At 47.0% G+C, this 24573-nt stretch overlaps 1 protein-coding gene across 1 annotated transcript in view; it reads left to right on the plus strand.

Annotated features, from left to right (window-relative positions):
* The first annotated feature begins 209 nt into the window (after positions 1-209).
* The window catches only part of LOC142765264 (4-pyridoxate dehydrogenase-like), a 97510-nt gene continuing 73146 nt past the window's right edge, over positions 210-24573 (plus strand). The window contains exons 1-3 of the mRNA XM_075865985.1: positions 210-384; positions 571-650; positions 23026-23210. Of these exons, the coding sequence (XP_075722100.1) occupies positions 23060-23210 (151 nt within the window). The 5' untranslated portion in view covers positions 210-384; positions 571-650; positions 23026-23059. The remainder of the gene's footprint in view (positions 385-570; positions 651-23025; positions 23211-24573) is intronic.

Here is a 24573-nt window from a genome sequence, read left to right on the forward strand (position 1 = left end):
CGTTCGAAACGCTCTAGCCCAATCCTCAAGGTGGCATCATCTCCTCACCCACGCCATCTCTCATCTATCAGCGAGAAGAAGCCGCAAGTAGGCGCGCTGTCGTGCCCCGTCGTCTAGACCCACCGTGGTCCCGCGGCGCCGGCAATGTGTACAGCGCGCAGCTGCAGGGCGGGCGATCACGCTGACGGGTGGGAAGCCACCGTGGCATGCTTCGCGCTAGTGTGCGCATACCTAGCGTACCTTTCCCGGCCGTCACCGGCAGAGCGGGTCAGCGGTGCCAATCGCCTTCGCAAATGGCGATGTCGCGCCTGGATCACCGACGAGGCGCGAGCCAGGGAAGCCGAATGCAAGAATCAGCAGGGAAAGACCAGCGACACTGTCGAGGTACGAGTCAAAAACGGCAATCGCATTCGAGAATAGACTCGGCGCATGGGCAACGCAGACGAGACGAGCAGAGGATGCTAAGCGCAAGCGTCTTCAACGCATCCCTCCTATCGCATTTTAGCGTTTGAAACAAACGTTTATTCCAGTAAATGCTGCATCGAATTTTGCTTTAAACCATTCTTCCAGCACCAGCGTCGACTCCCGTGTGAACTGGGTCAACGCCATGCGCACCGCTGCGGCTTCGCATCCCATCAGGGTTACTCTCGGTGAGATGATCTATAGGTGTTTTTCTTGAAAGAAAGTACTGTTATAATGTCGCAAGGTGTGAAAGGGCTGCAAAAGGGAAGACGTGTGAGTCACAAATGAACCACTCTATTTTTCCTTTCAAGGTCTTGTGCTACAGATATGCGAAGTACGCGTGAGTTTTCACTTTTCTGCGAGAAAAGCTCACCCTCCTCTGTGAACACCTACTTCCCCTGCCGATCTTTCTTCCGCATTACAGCTTGTCCGAGGAGTTTCTTTATTGTTGGACAAAAGTGTTCATTTACGAAAACGAAATGTGACCAGAGTGACTCAGATCAGTGGCATATATGTGCCTTTTTCGCGATTTTTCAATGAACCCATCTCGCTTCGTAACAGAACGAAACTGAATGACAAAATTTGCGCACCCACCATATTGTCGTGGTACACCGTGTCAGGCATCAACAATGCCCTCACACATAGGTTCACCTACAAGACTACCGAGCTTTCTTAAAGCTGCAGAAAGATTTTGATTTTCAACGAACGGCATACTTTTAATTGAAACGCTTTTATTTTTTCTAGCATTGCTCACAGTTTGCCACCCTTTCTTTCAAGCCAGCCCATTTTTTTCAAGTTTTTCACATTCGACACTCAAAGCAGTGTTTTCCTCTTTAGAAACGCACTTTCTTTTTCAATGATCGAAAATCGTGTCACCATCGCAACAATTTGAGCCCTAACCTTGTCGCTAGACTGCTTGATATCTTTGAATTCCTTATGAGTTCTTTTTCAATAGCACTTCGCATGTCGCGCATTTCCCGTCTGATATCTTCAAGAAACTTCGTGAGTTCAGGGGGCATCTGAGCACTGGGTATTTACACCTTTCGTTTAGCGAAAGAAGTGGCGAAACAGTTCACGAAGGGCGATACAAAATGCTGCAGCAACTCAAAACACATATCTTACAAATAAAGAAATAGAAAAAAGTTGGCAGATTCCACCTACTTTGGGTATTAACGCTATATGCCAAGGATGCGCAGGGAAAGAGGTGAACAAGTTTTAATTTTTTTACAAGCCTCACAATTACTCCAACTTCAAGTATAATTGTTGCACGCACACACATAAGTTGAAGAATTGCAGAAGTATATATGACCAGTTGTACGCACTTGTGCAACACTTCGAACGGGAACATCAGTATTAGCAACACCAGAAGCGATAAGCTGATATGAAGTGCTACTGTTGCTCGAGAGATTGATAGCCCCGGACAGTGCTAAGTACATCAACTTCAGTGCACGGCGCCCAACTACAATCGACGTTAACCCAACCAGGCAGCTATATCGAACTAGTACACATATAAGCTTTAAAAAATCAAATAGCCAGTACTAAAACCACAACTGACGTTCAGTTGTGGTTTTACCACAACTGAACGTCAACGACCGCAACGAAGATCAGTTGTGAGGCTCGGCGTTGCCCTGTAGTAGAATGACTGATTGCCATGTAGAACGCTTAGCTTCGATCCCTACAAAGACCCTGACAATAATTATTTGCATTTGTCAAGTGAACACTTCCGCTTCAGGCTTTTCTTAACACTGACACGCTTAGTTTACTGATATCTGTTTTTTGCCGTTCATGGGCAGATATGAAGTGTCCATCACCTATGGCATATACGCGCATACTAGTTGCACATACCCCTCTTCCCGATGAGAGCATGTAGCATTTTCTGGCGGAAAGTGTTTTACAACGTACGCAACGGAATCGCCGCATTATTCATCTGTTCACCAGCCGCCAAGTGCGCCATACCATCTTACCCCACCATACTAACCATACTAATTTTGGTTCAGGACAAGTTAAAGCAGGTGTTAACAAGAGTACCAAGACAGAAGCAGCTAGATAGATAGATAGATAGATAGATAGATAGATAGATAGATAGATAGATAGATAGATAGATAGATAGATAGATAGATAGATAGATAGATAGGTACGCTCAAAGTCGCCGAAGTTCGCTCAGAAATGCTTCGCATTAACCACAAATACAAAAACACATATATGTTGAACCGACATAAAGGAAAAGGTAACACCCTGTAGCTGTCGCTTGGCTAATGAGGTAGGTTCGGCTTTTATTCTGCACAAACGACAGCAAGCGCTAAGGAAATGTACAAAAACCTATGGGATTCTGCATGCTCGTACTGAACCTATTCACTGTGCAAGTTTGCTTTCTCTGATAGATGAAGATTAAGGCATCTGGCTGTTCACTTGCCATTTGCATATATATATATATATATATATATATATATATATATATATATATATATATATATATATATATAAACTTAAGATTGGCACAGCGACATCTCATCACAACTGTAGAAACCTGATTTGTTGTATCACAAACATAATCATATTGTTCTTAGGATGACGCGATGTGACTGAAAAATGCTGCCGTGTAAATTCAAACGTTTGTGAAATATAGCGTGCAATAGAGATGGGCAAGTGAAAAAAACATTTATAAAAGCTCTTGGTTTATTTGTGAGTAGTCTTATGTAACGTGACTTCGTAATGGATTTCGTCGCATGCGCAATGCTCCAAAAGACAACCTGTTCTTTCGACCAATATCTGGGTTCATTTCGAATTGCCTGACCCATTGATTGAAGCATAAATGTAGGCACCTGCTGTGTTAGCGGATACGTAACGAATATGCTGCGTGGGTCAACAAATTTTTAGCAACAATCGATGCATCATAAGCGCAATGACAATAGCAGCTGTGCATCGCGCTGTCTTAGCCGTGCAGTGTTCTTTTCAGATTGATCAATGTATTGGAAAATCGATACACATATCAATGACAGCTAGCGTGCGACGTTCAATTTTGCCCCAAACAATGGCTGAGTTCACTTGCGCCGCATTTATCTCATCAGGAGACCCGCTGCTTTGTAATTACTTCCGGTCAATATTTCTTATTTGTACAGCCTAGACATATGATAAAATAAGCATGTTTGTTTTCTAGAATATAAAACACCGGCAACAGTGATGTTATAGTTTGTTTCCGGAGCCACTAAACTCATGCTCTACATACATGAAAAGGAAAAAAGGTGTTGTATGAATGATTAGACCGTAATGATTAGTAGTAGGTGGAAGAAATATGCGTGGGTTATGCTAAACCATAAGAACTTGAAGGAAGTGCTATTAATGCAAAACTCAGAAGAACTGAGGGAAAGGGATGATAGTCCAATTTCATCCTTATTTTTCAAGGCGAACTCAAACAACCTTCTCGTAGCAGAAAAACACTCGATTTACGATTTTGCGGTCACTGACATGCTACAATTTTGACAACGTTTCCGCGTTCAGGTGGGGAATTCGATAGCATGGTCGGGCCCGTGACAACGTTATCCTTGTTCACTTGCAAGCCCCCTTCTAAGCAGTGACCTGACGCGTGCCGGGAGCAGGATAAAACCTGATTGAATGATATGTGGGGTTTAACATCCCAAAACCACCATAAGATAATGAGAGATGCCGAAGTGTAGGGCTCCGGAAATTTCGACCACCTGGTGTTCTCTAACGTTTACCCAAATCTGAGCACACAGACCTACAACATTTCCGCCTTCACCGGAAATGCAGCCGCCTTGCCGCGATTCGATCCCGTGACCTGCGGGTCAGCAGCCGAGCACCTTAGCCACTAAACCACCACGGCGGGGCAACACAATGCACGACTACTGTAAAGACAGTTGCGTATTTTTCGTATTGTGTGGACAGTGGCGTATTGCTCGTAATTAGGTACCCTTAAGGCATCACGTGCAGTTTATTCCTTTGATTTTGCTGCGGATGATAAATATAGTTCGTTGTTCAGCAGTACTTCGTAATTGGTGGTACTTCACACTACCAACCGATTCGGGAATCTGCAAGGTTCATACTCCGGCGGAATTATCTTTTTTGTTCTCGGCGATATTACACCTGGTAAAGAGACTCTTCGTGCCACGTGGCGTATGTATTATGTCTTTCCGCGAGAAATGGCGAGAATGTTCAATATCAGTTTGCAAAACGTCTGATTCGACGGTTTCAAGCAATTTCGTACATTTCTTTTTTGTGTCTGTTCCTTCTCCTGCTTTGCAGCAAGCTGCTACTACTTTGCGTGTTTTTTTCTTTTTTTCCTTTCATTTTTCACCCTCGGAGAACATTTTTAACCTCTACTACCTAACTTGAAATGAAGTGAGGACTGCGCTTCTATCTCAGCTTCATAGTTCTTTTTTCTTCTCAAACGGCGATTGCCAACGGGGACAAGCGTTACCACCAGGAGATGAAGTCACTACTAAACCCCTTTAAACCTAACACACCATGGATGACCCGGTGCCTCTGACAAAGATAGGTCCTGCTGTCGAAACGTCGGCCAGCCTATTTGATGTACTTCCACTGTTCACGCTTACAGATGGAAACACTACGTCTGGCGGCCCCCATCTTAATTTCGAATTACTAATTATTAGTGTAATTCTGCTCACTGTAGGTAGCCAAGAAGCAATAAAAACCTTGCGCGTCTACCTGCGGCCTGTTGCATTTCTCGGAGACGTATCGAATCCACGTATTCAATTCAAGTATTCATTCACCCGTTCATCTAGAAGTTGAAATGTAATACACGTTCCTTTATTTTTTGTGCTTTCGATGAGTCAGCATATTAGGTCAGCGAACTCAATCATGAGTCGGCTCACTTGCCCTGACTCAGACTCAAACCGAGCCGTGAGCCTCAGTCTGAGTCAGTCGGGGTGATTACAATTTTCGTGAGTCACACTCACAAAGAAACTTTGGTGAGTGTGAGTCTGAGTGCGTAAAAAGTGCTAAATATATTTTTTGAGAGAGTATGAGTGAGTCCTACTTGATTTTGCTGGCCTATCGGCTGGTCTATTTATCCACAATGATAGTGTTATTCGTACTTGGATTCATGCTTATACCCACGTCTACTCACAGGTATTCCTAAGCAGTGCATTCATACACCGTTTCAGTATTTATTAATTAGAAGCGTGAACTACGTAGGACAATGCCTTGACGTCCTTCCCTCACCAAATCTTCTAGGTAAGTTCTAGATTATTATATCTAATGCTGTCATCTCTTCCAACAAAAGTGACCTTACTGGTTTGCAAGCACTCAGAACTCGTTTTCACAGATACTATGTCAAACGGCACCAAAAAGAGCACTGATTGCACGAGCTATTGGTGTTAAAAAGCGTAAACACCACAGAAGAAGAGGCTAATTCTAGACCGCTGTACTCTTGAGTCGGTTCATTCGACTCACTCAGATCGAGCCATGAGTCTGAGTCTGAGTGAGCCTGGGTGAGAAATAGTTGGTGAGTTTGAGTCAAAGTGGGTCAAGTTGAAGAAACGTTTCGTGATGGGGAGACCCAGAGAGTGGGGCCCAGGAAAATAGTCGTGAGCTTGAGTCCGAGTAGGCTCAAAGCTCAAAATATATTCATAAGTGAGTATGAGTGAACTTCACCAGTTTTGCCGAAATATGGTCAGCATTTGATTTATTCGGACAGTTTTACAGTACCAAGAAATATTGATTATAAGCCTTTCCTGTTTTACTCGTCTAATTCATTACCATGGTAAATGTCGAGGGGCCAGTAGGGTAAACAACTATTTGAATGAAAGAATAAATAAATAACCAACAAACTAAGTGGGACAAATTCCTAGTGGACGATGTTTGCGCAAGAAGCATTGAGAGTCATTGCGACCAGCTTTCAGCAAACACGTTTTCACAAACGCTCAAAACATTCGATTTCCCTCGCCTGGATTTTTTTCTGACTAAGGTGTGAAACATTGAAAAATATTCTGCTTTTCCAAGCATGCCTAGAAAAGGCTGAATTAGGACAACAGGCAGTCACTCACAAAAAACGGCCATATATCTGGCTTTTTGCCCTATGGTAATTAAATTGTAATCGGTGATTAATTTACCAACTCAAGAATATTTGGAAATAATGAAGATATAATTCAATGGTTACCACTCAAGAGTACCTTAATTGATTACCACTGCGACTTGAAAGTAGCGGAATCCCTAAAGGTTCTGAAAAAGATCGTCATTGTAAGCGTATACATTAGGCAACTCTTCATTCCCGAGTGCCAACATTTGCGCACTGAAAGGCCCAAGACCAGCCCATTCCCCTAGGCTCAATTCCCCTAGGCCCATTCCCCTAGGCTCAATATTGCCACGTTCCATTTCTCAAGTTTTTTTATCGCCCCAAAACACTACACGATTCTCAGCGCAAACCACGCCTTCAGTTTTCGAGAAGCTTCCGGACTTTAGCAGATAATTTCGATAAGATCACGCCCACTCTGCGAACTGTACCGATTATTCTGGAACCTGCACCACCACAAGCGATACCGCTAGAACGTTCCATGGCAAGAGTATAAATGCCGACGCACTTCGCCGCATGTCAGTAGTTGATCGACGGCCGACGCTCCGTTCGCCGCTTACCTGGTGCCGGGATTCCCGCGACCAGGCAAGCTGCCAGTCGTCGACCCCATCTCATCGAGCATCAAGCGAACCCCTGGACAACCCCCCGGCTCTGTCGAGGCCTTCATTGTGAGCCAACGCCCGGGCACCACCGCGCAAGCCGTGGGAGCCATGGCCAGGACGGAAGTGTGGTGGCTTTCGCAATGCCACCGCCGAAAGCTCATTGTTTTAACTTCAGCGCTACAGAGGGGAGCACCATTTACGACATCATAAATGCCCTCGAAGCAGTAACCGGCCGAGCCGGTATCAAGTCCCTCCAGCGCATTGGAGGTGCAAAGCTTGGCGCCGCAGCCGCAAACGTCCATGCAGCCACCAAGCTGAAGAGCCGGGACGACATGCTCTTGAACGGCGAATAAGCTCTACTAGTCAGCGTAGGTCCTGAAAACGTCCACGTCACAGTCTTCCGGCTACCGCTGTGGATATGCAACTCAGCCCTAGCGACTGCTCTTTCCGCCTACGGCAACGTGCAACATACCCACGAGCCAGTGTTCAAGGGCCGCCCCGGGGTTGGCACAGGTGTCCGTGTGGCGCGAGTGGAAATGAAGTGCCAAATACCGAACTTTCTCACCGTTCAAGGCTACAATGTAATGTGCGACTACCGAGGTGTCAAGAAAGTGTGCTTTAAGTGCAGAAATGCTGGCCACATCGCCAAAGATTGTGCCACGCCCTGTTGCACGCGCTGACGTGTTTGAACATGCCACAGAGGGATGCGCAGAACCGTGCCGCAAGTGCTCGGGCAGCTATGCAACAGCTTACTGCGTACGCCCGAAGTCCTACGCAGCGGCTGCAGCAGCGGCAACTGAAGAACAAGTGTGCACCGACCTCACGCCCGCACTACAATATGATTATCCGGCGCTCGAGCCTGCGAGCGGCACTGACACAAGCGACACTGACGCCCATGCTGAACCACAAGACGCAGGAAACCTGCCTCCCCTGTCTGCGACAGCCTCGTCAACCTTTCACGCCCCTTCCGAGACCAGTGACTTTTCGCCGGACACCCATGAAGACTACAGCTCATCCAAAGCCGAAGCCAGAGTGCCTGTACTTAGCAGAGACCACGAGGGCTACAGATCCGACACAGTTGGCACCACCAGCAGCACCGAGGTGCTGAGGGCTTCGATAGGACGCGGCACCCGAACAACGGGACGCGCAGACGCTCCGGTCATCGGCCCAGAAAAGACCACAACGGTGATTATGCCACTAACATGGCCAAGCGTGCGCGTCGACAAATACTCTGCTCAGACCCGCAAACTAAGCCTGTCTAACAGCATTTACCAGATTACAGGTGCGGCCGCCGGTGCGAGTGTCGGTGCCAGTGCCGTGAAAATTGACTGTCCAGCAACAAAAGGTGCCCACCCACCGACCAACGACTCTGAGGGCTCTGCGGACAGTAGTAAGCCCTAAAAACTCGCTAGTACTCTGACGACGTCAGAGCATTTCTCTCTTTAGTTTTGTTCGCTCGTTGAGCGCTCGCCCCACCCCCCCGCAAGGGATTTCTCTGAAGTTTGCGCGCACTCCCCCTATTTTCAAAATGGCTACGGTGCATTTTCTCTCCTTAAACTTCAGGGTTTTTAGACGCCGAGATAAGCAGAGAGAAGTCATGCACTTCGCAAGGTCACGTCATGTCGATATCCTCTTCTTACAGGAATGTAATTTAAGATCCTTTTTAATGTGCAATCCTTTTGTTCATATTTTGGAGTCGAGGCCCTTTTTTCGCTGACTGATTCAAAGATGTGCGTAGTCGGAGTTCTTTTTTTGACATAAGCGTTACGTCGAAGAGCACACTGTGTTTATGGTTTTGACGGCCACACACTAGCAGTAGATTTTGACCTTCATGGCAGACGAGTAAGGGCGCTCATAATATATGCTCCAGCTCAACGTGGGGGCACGGCCGACTTTTTCAATTCACTCGACTCATTTATGTTTGACAGTTACCCCACTTTCTTAGTTGGAGATTTCAACTGTGTTGAGGACACCGACAGAGATGCGCGCGGACGCAGACAAAGCAGACAATACAGCAGAGTTAGCGCATTGCGACAACTCATCCGCAATTTCAAGCTCAGGGATGCGTGGGTCGACACTAACGGGAATGACTTGGTTGCAACCTGGCAATGGGGTCCCAACATGACCCAGCTAGACCGCTACTATTTTTCAGAAGTGCTAGCCACTCATGTCCTTAGTTGCGAGGTCCTACATTTCACACCGGACGTTCCATAGATTACAGACCACTTTCCAGTGTCTGTGAAACTTTTCTTTGAACAATCCACTACATTTAGAAACCAATGGAAAATGGACACAACACTCGTGCACGACCCGGAAAGCGTAGCATTACTGCGCAATGCACTAGAGCAAGCAAACAAAAGGCCGCCTGAACCCCGTAACTGGGACGCATTAGAACACAGTTGGCGTGCCGAGCTTATCAAAGCGGGGCGCGAAAGGAAAGCGCGCCTGACGACAGAGATAAACGACATGCTACGAAAAGCGCGCATTGCACGCAGAGGTTAGACGCTGACGTTCGCAACGCACGACCATCTCGATCAGTTAAAGACGCGGTACGAACTTTTGCTACGTCTTAGTTCGCGCACGGCTGCGCAGTCTTTTATCAACGGACGACCGGTTTCAGATCCAGCTGTTCTTCGTAGTGTTCGCAACGGCTCCTTGGGTGAACAAATGCATGTCCGTTTCGTTCAGTTGCCGAACGGCGAACAGTCTACACGAGCAGACGACATAATGAGGGTCATTGAAACACATTTTTGTAATCTTTTCAGGGTGGAGAACGCAAACTACGTGAACTATACCACCATAGGTAATGAGTTTTGCGATGGAATTTCACGCGTACTGGAGGAGCTCCGCGATGTTCTGTGCAGCCCAGTGACGCTGGATGAATTACGCATCGTGCTTCAGCGCGGGAACACAACCGCCGCTGCCGGCCCTGACGGGATACCTTTGAGTTTCTACAAAAGCTTCCTTGAAACAATACAAGACCACCTTTTGACAATGCTAAATGGGCTTCTTGCTGATGGAATTATACCGAATACGTTTCGTGAGAGCAGAGTGATACTCTTGCTTAAAAGCGAGGGAGAGCCGTCCGATCCAAGGGCGTGGAGGCCCATTTTCCTACTTAACTCAGATTATAAGATATTGACAGCCATTCTTGCAAACCGCATAACAATCATTCTACCGGAAATAGTAAGCGACATACAAACATGCTGTGTCCCAGGTCGTACCATCTTATACCTCGCTTGCGCTGACTCGCGATTTATTCACGTACGCTACGAGAACACAAATATCTGGCGTTTTTGTTTCCCTGGGTCAGGAAAAAGCTTTTGATCGCGTAGAATGGAACTATCTATTCGCTGTGCTTGAGTGTTATGGCACATTTAACCAACACCTTCCGTTTACTCTACACAGACTTAGAAACGTCATTAGTAGTGAATGGCTATACATCTGAACCTATTGCAGTGAGTAGGGGCATTCGACAAGGCTGTCCCCTCTCCGCAATTCTCTTTGTAATAAGCATAGATCCATTATTGAAACGAATCCATAAATGTACTTCTATGCGTTGTGTCCCTCTTCCAGTCTTGGGCGAAGTGAAAGTAGCGGCATACGCCGATGACATCTCGTTGTTTATTCGGAACATAGATAGCTACAGAGCCTTTATGCGAATATTTACCTGTCGGGAGTATAGTTACCTGTCGGGAGCATGTTTTAATCCCGGAAAAAGCAAGGCATTGTCCTTTGGGATGCACATTGAAGAGTTCCCTGATGGCGTCCAAATTGTCCAAGGCGTTAAAGTCTTAGGTGTAACTTTCCTTTCGACTGGTGAGGTAGCCCGCACCACATGGAAAGAAACCCAACACAAAGTGGACAGACGCATTGGAGTCACCAGAACGTTTCAACAACCTTTTACTGAAAGAGCTTATCTAAATAAATCCAGCATAACAGTGTCACTGCGTTATGTAGCCAGAATTGCCCGACCACCTCGACGTGTTTTGCTGAGAGTGGCTACAGCGTTCGGCTCCTTTTTTGGGATGGACATGCCGAAGCTGTTGCCAGAGCCTTGGTCCGCCTACCAGTAAAATGGGGAGGGCTCAGTATACCCAACCTTGTTGTAATGTGCCACATGTTGGCTCTCAAAAACACCTAGGCACTCTAAGAGAACTCATCGTATCGAGCCAGGCGACTTGTAGTGTATCTGCTAGGAACCTCTAGAAGACTTTTTGGCTTAGCAAACGACACGGGACCAGCTTGTGAGCAGCCACCATCGTATTACACACATGTTATCAAATCTTTGCAACAATGGCGAAACGATTTTCCTGTTCAAGAACTTATGAAAATGTCCCCCACCGACATGAGCAAATTAATAGCATTTAAAAGCCTATCTGAAGAACAACGCCGGAAATGCCGGGCGAAAAGACGCTGGACTCTTACAAACACATTTCTCCCCTTCAAGGTCCGTGACCTAAACTGTCTCAGGGAGATGGGGGCTTTACCAACGGCCGACCGCCTTGCGGCGTGGGGCGTGGCGCCCTCCGCCACATGCCCGCAATGCAGTCACGTCGAAACACTGAACCATGGCTTCCATGAATGTATAGCAGTGCGCACCTTTTGGCGCATGGTTACCAGGATGTTCCAAACAAGTACGCAGTGGAAGTCTAGCCACAGGGATAACTTTGTCGTACTCTTAATGGCTATCAGAGCCTTCGTCTTATGGAAACGAAGGGGACTGGCCTGCCTGAGGGGACGCCTCCAGAGAGCCATGTTACCCCTACTACATCGGCTAAGAAACATAATGCTTATGCATCTTAACAGAGAACTAGTCATGCTGGGAGAAGAGGCTTTCCTCCGACGGTGGTCTACGCGATTTATTATCGTAAAAAACAACAGAGTGTCCATGCCTTTCCTCTCTTTTTGAGGAGGTAGGCTAGAGCTTGTACCACTGTTACATTACAGTGTGTATTTTTCTTTTCTTCTTTAGAAACATGTCCTTTTGTGCAATATTGTTCTTGAGCGCGAGAGCAAATTGTCCTCACAGGTGAATGCAAAATATCACGCTACACTGTGAATGACTTCCCCTTGATTGTTCATATAGCCTTACTGGTCATTTAAGTTTATTCATCTCGATGTCATGAATGTCTTGTCTTTGTTGTACAATTTTTGGCATTGTACGTCATTGCACACGCTATAAGTTCATTCGCTCTATATAACAGCTTGCATTGTACATACGCATTGTTCACCATTGTTCATATTTATGTGTGCACATAAGCTGTGTAAGATATATCCGCCAATAAAATTCTCTTAAACGCTATCTGTGCAAGACTGCTACTGTAATCGAACTTTCCATTTACCGGGCACTGGTTCACCAAAATAAACAGTTAAATCCCAACATAAAGTCTCCTGGCTTCGGCCACGTCACGACGCCGTGGCATCTGGTGGAGGTGCTGCTTCGTTCATGTACCGGTCGCCCCCGCCAAGCCGTGAACCCAGCCCACGTCGCGGAGAAGACACCAACGCCAACCAGGAGCAACGAACAAGCCGCCGACAGCAAGGGCTACCACCGGAGTACGGGCTTCTACAAGAAAAGGCGCAGAAGACCAAGGCAATGACCGCGACTGCAGCGACATGAACAACCGCAGCGTCCCAGCCCACGATGGTCATGCATCAACCCAGGGAACCACCAATTTTCCATTGGTCATCGTTCGAAGACACGGAGCTCTGGCTAGAAACATACGACCGTGTGGCCGCCCTCTACCGCTGGGAGCACGAAGAAAAGCTCCGTCGTGTGTTCTTCTATTTGGAAGACACCGCAAAGACCTGGCTCGAAAATCGGGAGTCCACGCTCTGAACGTGGGATGTGTTCTGCGGCACATTCCTGCGAACGTTCGCAAGAGTCGCTCGCAAAGAGAGGGCCGCTGCTTTATTAGAGACCGGGTTTCAGCTACCAAATAAAAATGTCGCCATTTTCACGGAAGAACTGACCCGACTATTCCGTCACGCTGACCCAGACATGCCTGAGGAGAAAAAATTTCGTTTCCTCATGCGAGGGGTCAAACAGGAGCTCTTTGCGGGACTGATGAGAAATCCACCAAACACCGTCTAAAAATTCGTAGCCGAAGCGACCACTATCGAAACGACCCTGGACATGTGCACCAGACAGTATAATCGTCGCCTGACTCCAGAATGCATTGCTGCTCAAGCCAGTAACTCCGAAGACCTGCATGAAACGATCCGAGCGATCATGCGAGAAGAGCTGCGCAAGCTGTTGCTTTCGGCGCAGCCTCAAGTGGATTCCATCACCTACATTGTGCGAGAAGAATTTCGGCAATCGGTTCGAATTCTCCAAGCACCGCTGCCCGAGCCGGAAGCTATGAGCTACGCCGCTGCAGTGCGCCACAACGCTCCTCCCCGTCCACGTCAAAATGCCACCCCATCGCACTTCCTTCGACAGACGCCACCGCCGCCACCACCCTCACCGACGTCATACCGTTCGCCAGCGGCCCAGCGCCGTGCACCGAGGAAGACTGACGTCTGGCGCACCCCTGACCACCGCCCGCTCTGCTACCACTGCGGCGAGGCCGGACACACATACCACCGTTGCCAGTATCGACAGGCGGGACTGCGTGGCTTCGCCGTCAATGCAGCGCGTCTACAGCCAGGAGAACGACCACGTGACATCACCGACTACCTGACAGGAACTCAGTGGACACCACGAAGCCCTTCACGTTCGCCGTCGCCCAGCCGCCGCACGTCATCGCACCACCGGCAGTACTCTGGCCCAACGCGAAGCGGGTCTCTTGGCCTGAATCCGGGAAACTAAGGGCAGCAACCGATGGAGGTGCGGTTGCTGTGCGACAAACTACCGAAGATCCTCCGACGAGGATGACGCCGCGACGGAACTTTCCGAACACAACACTAACCAGGCAAAGCCCTGACGGCGAAAACTTACTTACCGAAGGTGACCTGTCGACGCAACATTGAAGCAGTAGAACAAGCCGACGCAGTCGTGACGCGACGCCACGCCCTAACTGTAATGCCAGACGGCGAACTAGTGACCTCGACGTTCTTATCGGCGGCCACACTGCGACCGCTCTCGTCGATACTGGAGCCGACTACTCCGTCATCAGTTGGTCGTTTGCAAAGGTAAAGAAAGTTATGACAGCTTGGAAAGGCCCTGAAATCCGCACAGCCGAAGGTCATCTTGTAACGCCTGCAGAAATCTGCACAGCGAGAGTCACCATTAACGGCCGTATTTCTCCTACAGACTTCGTATTCCTACAGCATTGCTCGAGAGTTGTAATTCTTGGCATGGACTTCTTATGCCTCCATGGTGCGGTCATCAACCTAAAAACAAAGTCGATAACGTTATCCGCAGAAGAAGCACTACCGCGGCTCACGCCGTCAGGAAATCATGCCTTGAATGTGCTGGAAGAACAAGTCACCATTCCGCCTCGCTCAAGCGTCCTTATTTCAGCCGGCCCTCCCAAATCCCCTGACTTGGAAGGCGTCGTTGAAGGCAGATAGCATCTGTTGGTCACCCGAAATATTTGCATTGCGAGAGGATTTGCAGAGCTGCAGGGAGGCAAAGCAAAGGTTATGCTCACGAATTTCAGCAATGAGTACAAACATGTGAACAAAGAAACAACGGTCGCACACATCGAAGAAATTGTCGAAGCCACCAGTGCTTTCGCCCTCGCTGATTCTGCGCAACCTGCTCAGAGGAACCAAGCCCCTCCCATGGCTTTCGACGTCAATCCCAGACTTTCGAACGATAAGCAAGAACAGCTCAAGGCCCTGCTCCTGCAATACGAATGTTGCTTTTCGTTGTCATCAAAAATTCGGCAGACCCGAATCACGAAACATCGCATGATAACCGAAAAAAATGCCAGACCACTCCGTCAGAGTCCATACAGGGTTTCGACGCGAGAACGTGAGGCCATGAAGAGACAAGCTGATGAAAAGCTGCGGAATGACATTATCCAGCCGTCCAAGAGTCGATGGGCCTCCCCCGTGGTGTTAGTGAAGAAAAAGAACGGGACCCTACGTTTCTGCGTTGATTACTGCCGCCTAAACAAAATCACAAGAAAGGACGTGTATCCTCTCCCACGAATAGATTACGCACTTGATCGGCTCCATAAAGCAGAGTACTTTTCGTCAATGGACCTCAAGACTGGCTATTGGCAAATCAAAGTGGACGAAGAAGACCGAGAGAAGACGGCGTTTATAACACCGGACGGCCTCTTCGAGTTTAAGGTGATGCCCTTCGGTCTTTGCTCAGCGCCTGCAACTTTTCAGCGCGTTATGGATACAGTACTTGCAGGATTAAAGTGGCAGACTTGCCTTGTGTACTTGGACGACGTCGTCGTGTTTTCCTCGAGTTTCAACGAGCATCTTCGGCGCCTTGAAGCTGTACTTCAAGCCATCAAGACGTCCAGAATCGCACTGAAGCCAGAAAAGGGCAGATTTGCGTATGAGGAGCTCTTCTTTCTGGCGCACGTTATTAGCAAGTTTGGAGTTCGTCCCGATCCATGGAAAACAGCCGCCATCGCCGGCTTCCCGCCGCCCGCTGACAAGAAGGCGGTGCGCCAATTTCTGGGCCTGTGCGCCTATTATAAGCGGTTCGTGAAGAACTTCGCCCGCATCAACAATCCTCTCACTAACCTTACCAAGGCCGACGTGGAGTTCAAGTGGGAAACGCCGCAGGAACACGCTTTCAAGAAGCTTAAACATCGCCTCCAGACGTCTCCGTTACTTGCGCCTTTCCACGAATTCACCCAGACAGAAATACACACTGACGCAAGCAGCGTAGGTCTTGGCGCCGTTCTTGTGCAGAAGGCTGACGGACTTAAAGGGTTATTAGTTACGCCAGCAGATCGCTATCCAAAGCAGAAGCCAATTATTCCACAACAGAAAAGAAGTGCCTCGCCGTCAGCCCGCCCCTCCGCGGTGGTCTAGTGGCTAAGGTACTCGGCTGCTGACCCGAAGGTCGCGGGTTCGAATCCCAGCTGCGGCGGCTGCATTTCCGATGGAGGCGGAATTGTTGTAGGCCCCTGTGCTCAGATTTAGGTGCATGTTAAAGAAACCCAGGTGGTCAAAATTTCCGGAGCCATCCACTACGTCGTCTCTCATAATCATATGGTGGTTTTGGGACGTTAAACGCCACATATCAATCAATCATCGCCATCATCTGGGCTACGTCGAAATTTTGCCCCCAACTCTACGGCAGGCCCTTCAAAGTTGTGAACGACCACCACGCCTTGTGTAGGCTAGCCAGCTTGAAGAACCCTTGAGGTCGCCTCGCACGATGGAGCCTGAGACTTCAAGAATATGACATTACTTTCTTTTACAAGTCCGGCAAGAAACACTCCGACGCCGACTGTCTCTCTAGAGTGCCTGTCGACCAACCACCACCCGACAACCCGGATGACGACTACTTCTTGGGAGCGATAACTACCGTCGACTTTGCTGAACGACAGCGGGCTGACTCAGAACTTAAGGCCCTAATAGAATACCGCGAAGGCAGGACCGCCAAAGCCCCGAAGGTATTAAGCGCGCACTTACGTCGTTCTTTCTGCGAAACGCTCTTCTTCAAAAGAAAAACTTTTCACCACTTCGAGCTAAGTACCTCCTTGTGGAGCCTTCACCTTTGCGACCAGAACTCCTGCAGGCCCTGCACGACGATCCGACGGCAGGGCACCTCGGTGTTTTTCGAACGCTCGCGAGGATACAAGAAAGGTACTACTAGCCACGTCTTACTACCGACGTCCCTCGTTATGTGAGGACATGCCGGGACTGTCAGCGACACAAGGTACCGCCGACAAGGCCAGCGGGACTTCTGCAGCCAACTGAACCACCTTGCCGACCTTTCCAGCAGATTGGTATAGACCTACTGGGGCTGCTCCCGACGTCCGCTTTTAAAAACAAGTGGATCGTGGTAGCTACCGACTACCTCACCCGCTACTCCGAGACAAAAGCCCTTCCCAAAGGCAGTGCATCCGAGGTAGCTAAGTTCTTCGTCGAAAATATCGTCCTACGTCACGGCGCCCCGGAAGTCCTTATCAACGACAGAGGAACGGCATGTACTGCCGACTTAACTCAAGCGATCTTGGCATACAGCCAGACAAACCACCGCCGGACGACAGCGTACCACCCACAGACTAACGGCCTAACAAGCGGCTTAACAAGACGATCGCCGACATGCTGTCAATGTACTTCGATGTCGAACACAAGACGTGGGACGCCATTCTTCCGTATGTGACCTTCGCATTCAACACGGCGGTGCAGGAGACGACGCAGATATCTCCATACAAATTGGTCTACGGAAGCAGCCCGGCAACGACGCTCGATGACATGTTACCCAACGTCACCGACGAAGAAAACCTCGATGTGAGCAAGTACCTTCAACGCGCTGAAGAAGCCCGACAACTTGCGCGTCTCCGTATCAAGAATCAACAGACGATCGACTGCCACTGTTATAATCTTCGACGACGCTTCATGGAATACCAGCCCGGTGAACGTGTTTGGGTGTGGACGCCGATACGCCGACGTGGACTAAGTGAAAAGCTTCTGCGACGGTACTTCGGACCGTACAGGGTGGTTCGACATCTCGGCACACTTGATTACGAGGTTGTCCCCGACGACATCACGAACTCTCAACGACGCTGATCGTGACCTGAAGTCGTCTATGTTGCGCGCCTCAGGCCGTTTCATGCGCGTTAAGAAACTGAAACAGCGTTATTTGTATTATTATTTCTGTATCGTAATTTATTCATTGTACTTTCTTCCATCATTTTTGTTTTGTACCTTCATCTTTAGTTAAAGCAACGGGACGATGCCTTTTTCAGAAGGTGGCAATGCCACGTTCCACTTCACAAGTTTTGTTATCGCCCCAAAACACTACACTAGTGCAAAGTGCAAAGCGCGCCTTCAGTTTTCGAGAAGCTTCCGGACTTTAGTAGATCATTTTGATAAGATCACGCTCACTCTACGAACTGTCAGTTATTCTGGAACCTGCACCACCGCCAGTGATAACGCTAGAACATTCGATGGCAAGAGTATAAAGGCCTACGCACTTCGCCGCTTGTCAGTAGTTGATCGACGGCCGACGCTCCGTTCACTGCTATCTGTGCGAAACAGCTACTGTAATTGAACTTTGCCTTTACCGGGCACAGGTTCGCCCAAATAAACAGTTAAATCGCAACATAAATTCTCCTGTCTTTGGCCACGTCATGACCCCGTGACAATATTGTGAGTCAGCATGCACTGTTGAGGAATACACATCACGATAGCAACCAACATGATGGTGTTGGTCTAAGCGGCATTGTTATGGGACGAAAAGGCAAGAGAAAAGCAAAGAATGGAATTCAGTCTAAGACTAGAAATAAAACCCCGACATGCTGCGTGGGTTGCCAGCAACTGCTTTCGAGGGCAAAAAAAAAAAACGACGAAGCCTATTCTTGCTTCAACAGTACAAGCATAGTTTTGAGCTAGGACGATGTTGCTAAGCCAATAAACAAATACTCAAACCGTAAGATTCTCAGAAGGATTGCGGAAAAATAACACGTTTTCGTCTTCGTCAGAATATTCTTATTTATTACTAAAAAAATCATAGCTTTGCCGCAAAGGCGAAGCAATGAACATGATACCAACAAATTGGAAAGTCACGCAAAGAACAACAAGCAGATCGAAAAGTGCCCCGCGTTGCTCACGCACAAGTGACGCATGAAACGTACTCACAGGTACAGTTGAACGCGAATAAGCGTCTCTGATGTTACTTTGCTGCGCCTGCAAAATGCGCACCTTTCGCAAATGAAGACTGTGCAGCGAGTACAGTGATCTCTGTGCCCCGCCGCGGTGGTCTAGTGCTAATGTACTCGGCTGCTGACCCGCAAGTCGCGGAATCAAATCCTGGCTGCAGCGGCTGCCTTTTTGATAGAGGCGTAAATGCTGTAGACCCATGTGCTCAGATTTGGGCGCACATTGAAGAACCCCAGATCATCGAAATTTCCGGAGTATTGCTTTAGCGCAGCTCAGTTTGAGCATGAAGGAAAAGTACTATGCAGTGAAGAATGGAAAAAAAACACACGGCAGTGTAAGCGCTCACACTGTCGTCTGTTTTCACCTTCAAGACTGCATAGTATCTTTCCTACGGCATCTCTCATATTCATGAGGCGGTTTTGGACGTTCAAGTTCACATATCTATCAATAGATCATTGTCCAGACAACTGCGAAACATGTTACGTTTTTGTCACCACTATAACGCGTTTTACAAAGACTGTTGCCTTTATAACAAGTTAGCTGAAATAAAATAAAATATTGTTTTAAAATATTACCTTCCGTTTTGCGCTGATTGCTGCGAAAAGAATACTATTACGTCTTGCACTAATGAAAATTCGAGGAGGAGCAATGCCAGGGACAGTCATGTAATTTGAGGCGAATATTGTACCATTTACTTGCTCTAAATAAATAACCTCAGTAATAATAAAAAATTGCCGTGCTTTAAAATATCAATTTAACTCTAATTTGTTACTTTAGTTAAAATTTTTAGTAATTTCTGATAAATTTTCTGAAGCACAGATAACGGGAGGGGCCAACATGAACCCGATTTGGACACACGAACACGTGTTGGTACCACCATTTGGAAATAAAGATATACTGGAATAATACACCTATACGAAGCAGTACGTGAGGGAAATGAGAGCGCGCGCCACCGCGTCGTGACGATCTGGCCACGTGCGCTCAATGCGCCGTCTCGCTGGTAATGACAAAAACACGATAGTTCCCCCGAGATGGCCACCGCAAGCGCTAAGTGACAGATGTAAATAGGCTACCGTTCAGGGAGGTAATCCTGTGTGGCGCAGTGGCTAACGCCTCGCGCTCACAATCAAGAGGTCCAACGTTCGATTCTGCGTGCCAGAGTCCTTTTCTGGGTTATTATTTTCGTGCGTTTTCATGTATACAGATACGTATACAGGTACGGTGAATGACGCTTACGTCCACGCCGGTAGCGAAATCCAGCCCGTAGTGTCCATTAAGTGCTATCGCAATAATGTGTCACTCAAGGGTAGTCTAAAGAATCGCCTACTCATATTTTACCACGATAATTTGTGCTACTATCAATGAAAGGACATAGCTACTTCTTAACATTGTCCCCATGAAGAATAGCCTACATTCGATACTTGTCGGGAAGCCTGCAACGTAACTTGTTATTCTCCCAACATATGCTAGGCTTCAATCCTTAACCACAGACGTGCACACGTGGGCTGGTAGGGGAGGCCGTTACCTGTCCTATTCACCTAAGGGCATTGGACCAAAAAATGCGCCATACGTTCATTTAGTGAGGAGGGGAACAGAGAGTGGTGGAGGGCGCGGCGACGAAATTCCGTCTTTCCTTCACGGAGAAAACTGCTGTGCGCGCTCACGCCCTCAACTACTCGGCCATCTCAAAACACCCTATTGGTGCACGATGAAAGTACATTGATGAGCCGGACGATCTCTGAAAATACTTATATTTGCTGGAAAAATACCAGTGATTCCTCACCCTCCCTCCAAAAAAACCAAAAAGAAAACACCACAGGTGGCTGGCAAATTTCACAAGTTACTTGGCAAGAAAAGAAGCCCAAATACGCTTGATATAAAACAAACTAGCAACTCGGCGCTAGAATTCAGTTACAGGTGTAATATTGCGTGGCAGAAACACAAAACTTCCTTAAGCATCACACATAGTCACTTAGACAACAAGCAACAAGTTTAGGCTCCCTGTAATTGCAAAAGTTTAAGCCATAGTATCGATTGTGATAATCACCAACACCATAAATATAAATTCACGCTGTTACGTAGTTGCTGGTATGGCCTTACACAGACGTATAGCTCGTTACTTTCCAATTTGGGAGAATTTCCGCGCGTACGAGGCTCAACAAAGCCATCTTGTTGAGTTTTCGAAGGTAAAACTGCAGCTTGATTCAAACTATCCTGTTGCGAGAGCATATGTGTGAGCACCGTGGAAAGAATTTGCCATCGCCATCAGTGTCGCCATCGCGTTTCGTAGGGAAGTCCCAATTGAAAAAAAGACGGCGTCGCGCGTGTGATACAATCCGTGTGCGAGTAAATGCACGCACGCGCTAGTGATGTACGTGGCTAAAGCACCGACAACGAGAACCGCGCACAGGGGACGTGCAGGCGTTATATGCAGACGCGGGTAAGGCCCGCAGTTCAAAGTCTTAAACTATCGTTAAAGTGAGTAAAAATAAATCTCACGGTTTCCTCGCGACTCAATGCGCTGAATCCAATTGTAAGTTGGTTTTTGATAAAACAGCTGTATTGGCTACTCACTCTAACGATAGTGTAAGGCTCATAGTTGAGGCAGCAGTGATAGCAAATCAAACCTGCGTCAGCAAACCTTCTGTCGCAATAAGAAGAAATGACTATATAATTTGAATTCACCAGCACGTGTTTTCATATGTAAATTGGCTGCTGTTTAGTTTTGTCTTTATCTTTGTGTATCGATGGATTTGATTCTGATGTCCTGAGATAGGTATATATGCTTGGTGCTTTTAAATAAAATAATAGTTGAAAGTTAGTGCTTGTCCTCGTTGTTCCCTTCGTTTGTTATTACCATTTTGTGGTTCAGCTGTTAAAAACTATCAAAGCCGTGTAGCGAGTTGGCCCTTGTGGTTGAGCCCTGAGTCCAGTTGAAACCTGAGTCCAGTTGTCGTGACTTCTGCGTTTAAAACAAAGTCGTTTGCAAACCTTTATTATTCCCAGTTACAAAACCGTGCAGTGTTACTACACAAAACGAATAATCATCTACATTCACTTGCGTAGTGAGACAAACATTGAAAATCGCCCCGACTTATGCATCAAGCCACCGCAGACAATGCTTTTTCAATTAAGTAATGCAGTGCTTGTATATCATTGCATTACAATTTCTCCTCACAATATAGCGATGACGTACATGCTTCACAGGCCATAAAGAACAGAGGCGACTGTGCTAAGATGAGTATAGGTGCTTAAGAACCGGAGTTGTTTACACTGTGGCAGCATATTGTGCCTGCTCCAGAGAGATTGCGTGTTTGTTAGTTGCTTGTTTCATTTTTATGTTTTTTTATGCAAGTGTCTTTTCTTGCAAGACCTCATCGTTTAATTTATTTTCGGAAGCAAGGCCGGAATACCTGAGATCTTACCCTTACAATAGAAAATTTCAGCACTCAGTAGTTTTTGTTTGGAAGTTAGATTTCTGCTGTCAAAGTATAAATATATTGCTACTGGCCCAACTTGTTTTGTGGCTCCCTTGACAGTCGCGCGTGGACCGATTTCATTGTAAGCAGATCGTACTCGAAGGTTTCACGTATTTACCGAAAAATAAAAGAGATCTTTCTTTCAGGCCACAAGCCTCCTTCAAAGAATAAAGAGTGAGAAAACTAGAAAGAAGGTACAAGACAGAAACGTTTTTTCCGAAGAAAAGGGACGTGAGTGTAACAAAAGTATGCATTGATTGTTATGATGTCTTTGCAAACACTTGTGTGAACGAAGAAGAATTCGCTTGAATAAATTTCGATGGGAACGTCAATAACGGGCTGATAGATTTTCTTTTTTATTTTGCGTCGTCCTTGTTATTTTATTTGCAAGAGAATGACTCTTCTTTTATTTTCACCTGCTGTTGCAGGCGCTTTATTCGACTGCTCCTATGTAAATTTTTGGGGGAACTGGCCTCTTCGAGCCTGGACGCATCAGCCTGGACGCGTGAGTAGTGAGACCTGCTGCACAGATGCCCGTACACAAAGCAGATTCTGGAAATTTTGAGGGGCAGTTTATCACCCTCTAGCTAGTGTCATCCGCAAGGTGCACCTGTATTTCATGCCATAAATTATGTGGGTGTTTGTCGGCAACATTTCGGCTCCTATATGTTCTTGCATCCAGCTTACAATCGGGTGTCGGACGCTGCTTGAACAGGATGCCACCTTCAACCTACATAGGATTTCTGATTCCGAAGTGGCCTTTGTTGATGCTGGCATCGGTCATCTCCATTCTCCACCTAGAGGACAGCCCAGACCTTTCTAGTTATGACACCAAGGACTTATTCAACTCCTACGACTACATAATAGGTATACTTATGTTTTCTCTGACTTGGGTATGTGTGTAAAATAACATTGTTGAATTTTCTTTTATTTTACGTTTAAGTAGTGTCGCGGAGAGGCACTCGCCATTAAAATCAGCCCTGTTACAAACACATGGTGTCATGTACGCCACGGTGATGTAACGGTTAAGGTGTTCGGCTGCTCACCCGAAGGTTGTTGGTGCAATCGCGCTCGAGGCGGTTGCGTTTCGATGGACGTGAAGCACTATATGGCGTCAAGTGCAGGTGAAAAAACACCAGATATTGAAAGTTTACGCAGCCCTCCACTAAAGCGTTAGAAATTATTATGTAGTGGTCTTTACATGCAAGGCTCTAACAATGAGTTATTAATAAGAGGTGTCTGTGTTTTAGGTGTGGATCGATTTCAGGGGCTGGACTGATGTACGCTGTCGTGTGCTGTGGTCGTACGCATTGCGTAACGAAGGAAAATCCACATAGAGCACAACAATCTCCAGCATGTTCGCGAACCAAAAAAAGTGTATTCCACTTGGTGTTCGAGAGATTAGATGATGCTAATAACTTTGGTGAAGCTACATACCCATCTGGAGCATATTGAGTGCCAACTCGCACCAAAGAAAAGTCTTATTCCACTTAATCTTAAAGCACCTTGACCATAATATTCTTCGGCGACCCAATTTAACGCAATTTAAATCACGTATATAATATATAAAAAGTGCTAGCAAGCGAAGAATTCAGGGACAAAAATAACGTAAGATAAATAGACGTCACAAGAAACAGAAAGAGAGGCAGCTAGAAAAACATTACAAAATGCAGAAAGAAACAAAGAGGGAGAGAGAAAGAAAGGAAGAGAAACAGTTAAGCATGTCCAGCCATGCACTTCCTTTCGCCTTAATACAATTACCATAGAGAACCATACACAAAGAGCGGACACTCCCGTAGGGCCCTGCATCCGAGCTACTGCGCTGCTTTCAGCAGCCTGAGTGACTAGTCAGAGCTGATAATCTCTCAGGCATAAATAAACTAACAAAACATTCCTCTTTCCCTGCTGGGGTTGAAACCCATACACTCATGCTGCAAAAGCAAGTGTCTTTACCACTAGGCTACACAGCGGTGCTTCTACAAAGGGAATGCAAATACATTACATCTGAACCACATGAAAGTGCACCTTTTGTGCAAAACGAATACAGAAAGACATCACTTTCTAGCTTGACTTTAGTATTTTTGTGGTAGAGTCTTGAACGACCTCAGCGCTATACGATGTAGAGCAGATATGGACAATTGCGCAAATCAATAAAATTTCTTTTTTGCGAAATTTTTATGCCGAAATTAGCTTTCATTTCTCTCCTCGGGTGGCTATTGCATGCCTTGGC

Source organism: Rhipicephalus microplus, chromosome 6, assembly GCF_043290135.1.
Source record: "Rhipicephalus microplus isolate Deutch F79 chromosome 6, USDA_Rmic, whole genome shotgun sequence".
Classification (NCBI taxonomy): Eukaryota; Metazoa; Arthropoda; class Arachnida; order Ixodida; family Ixodidae; genus Rhipicephalus; species Rhipicephalus microplus.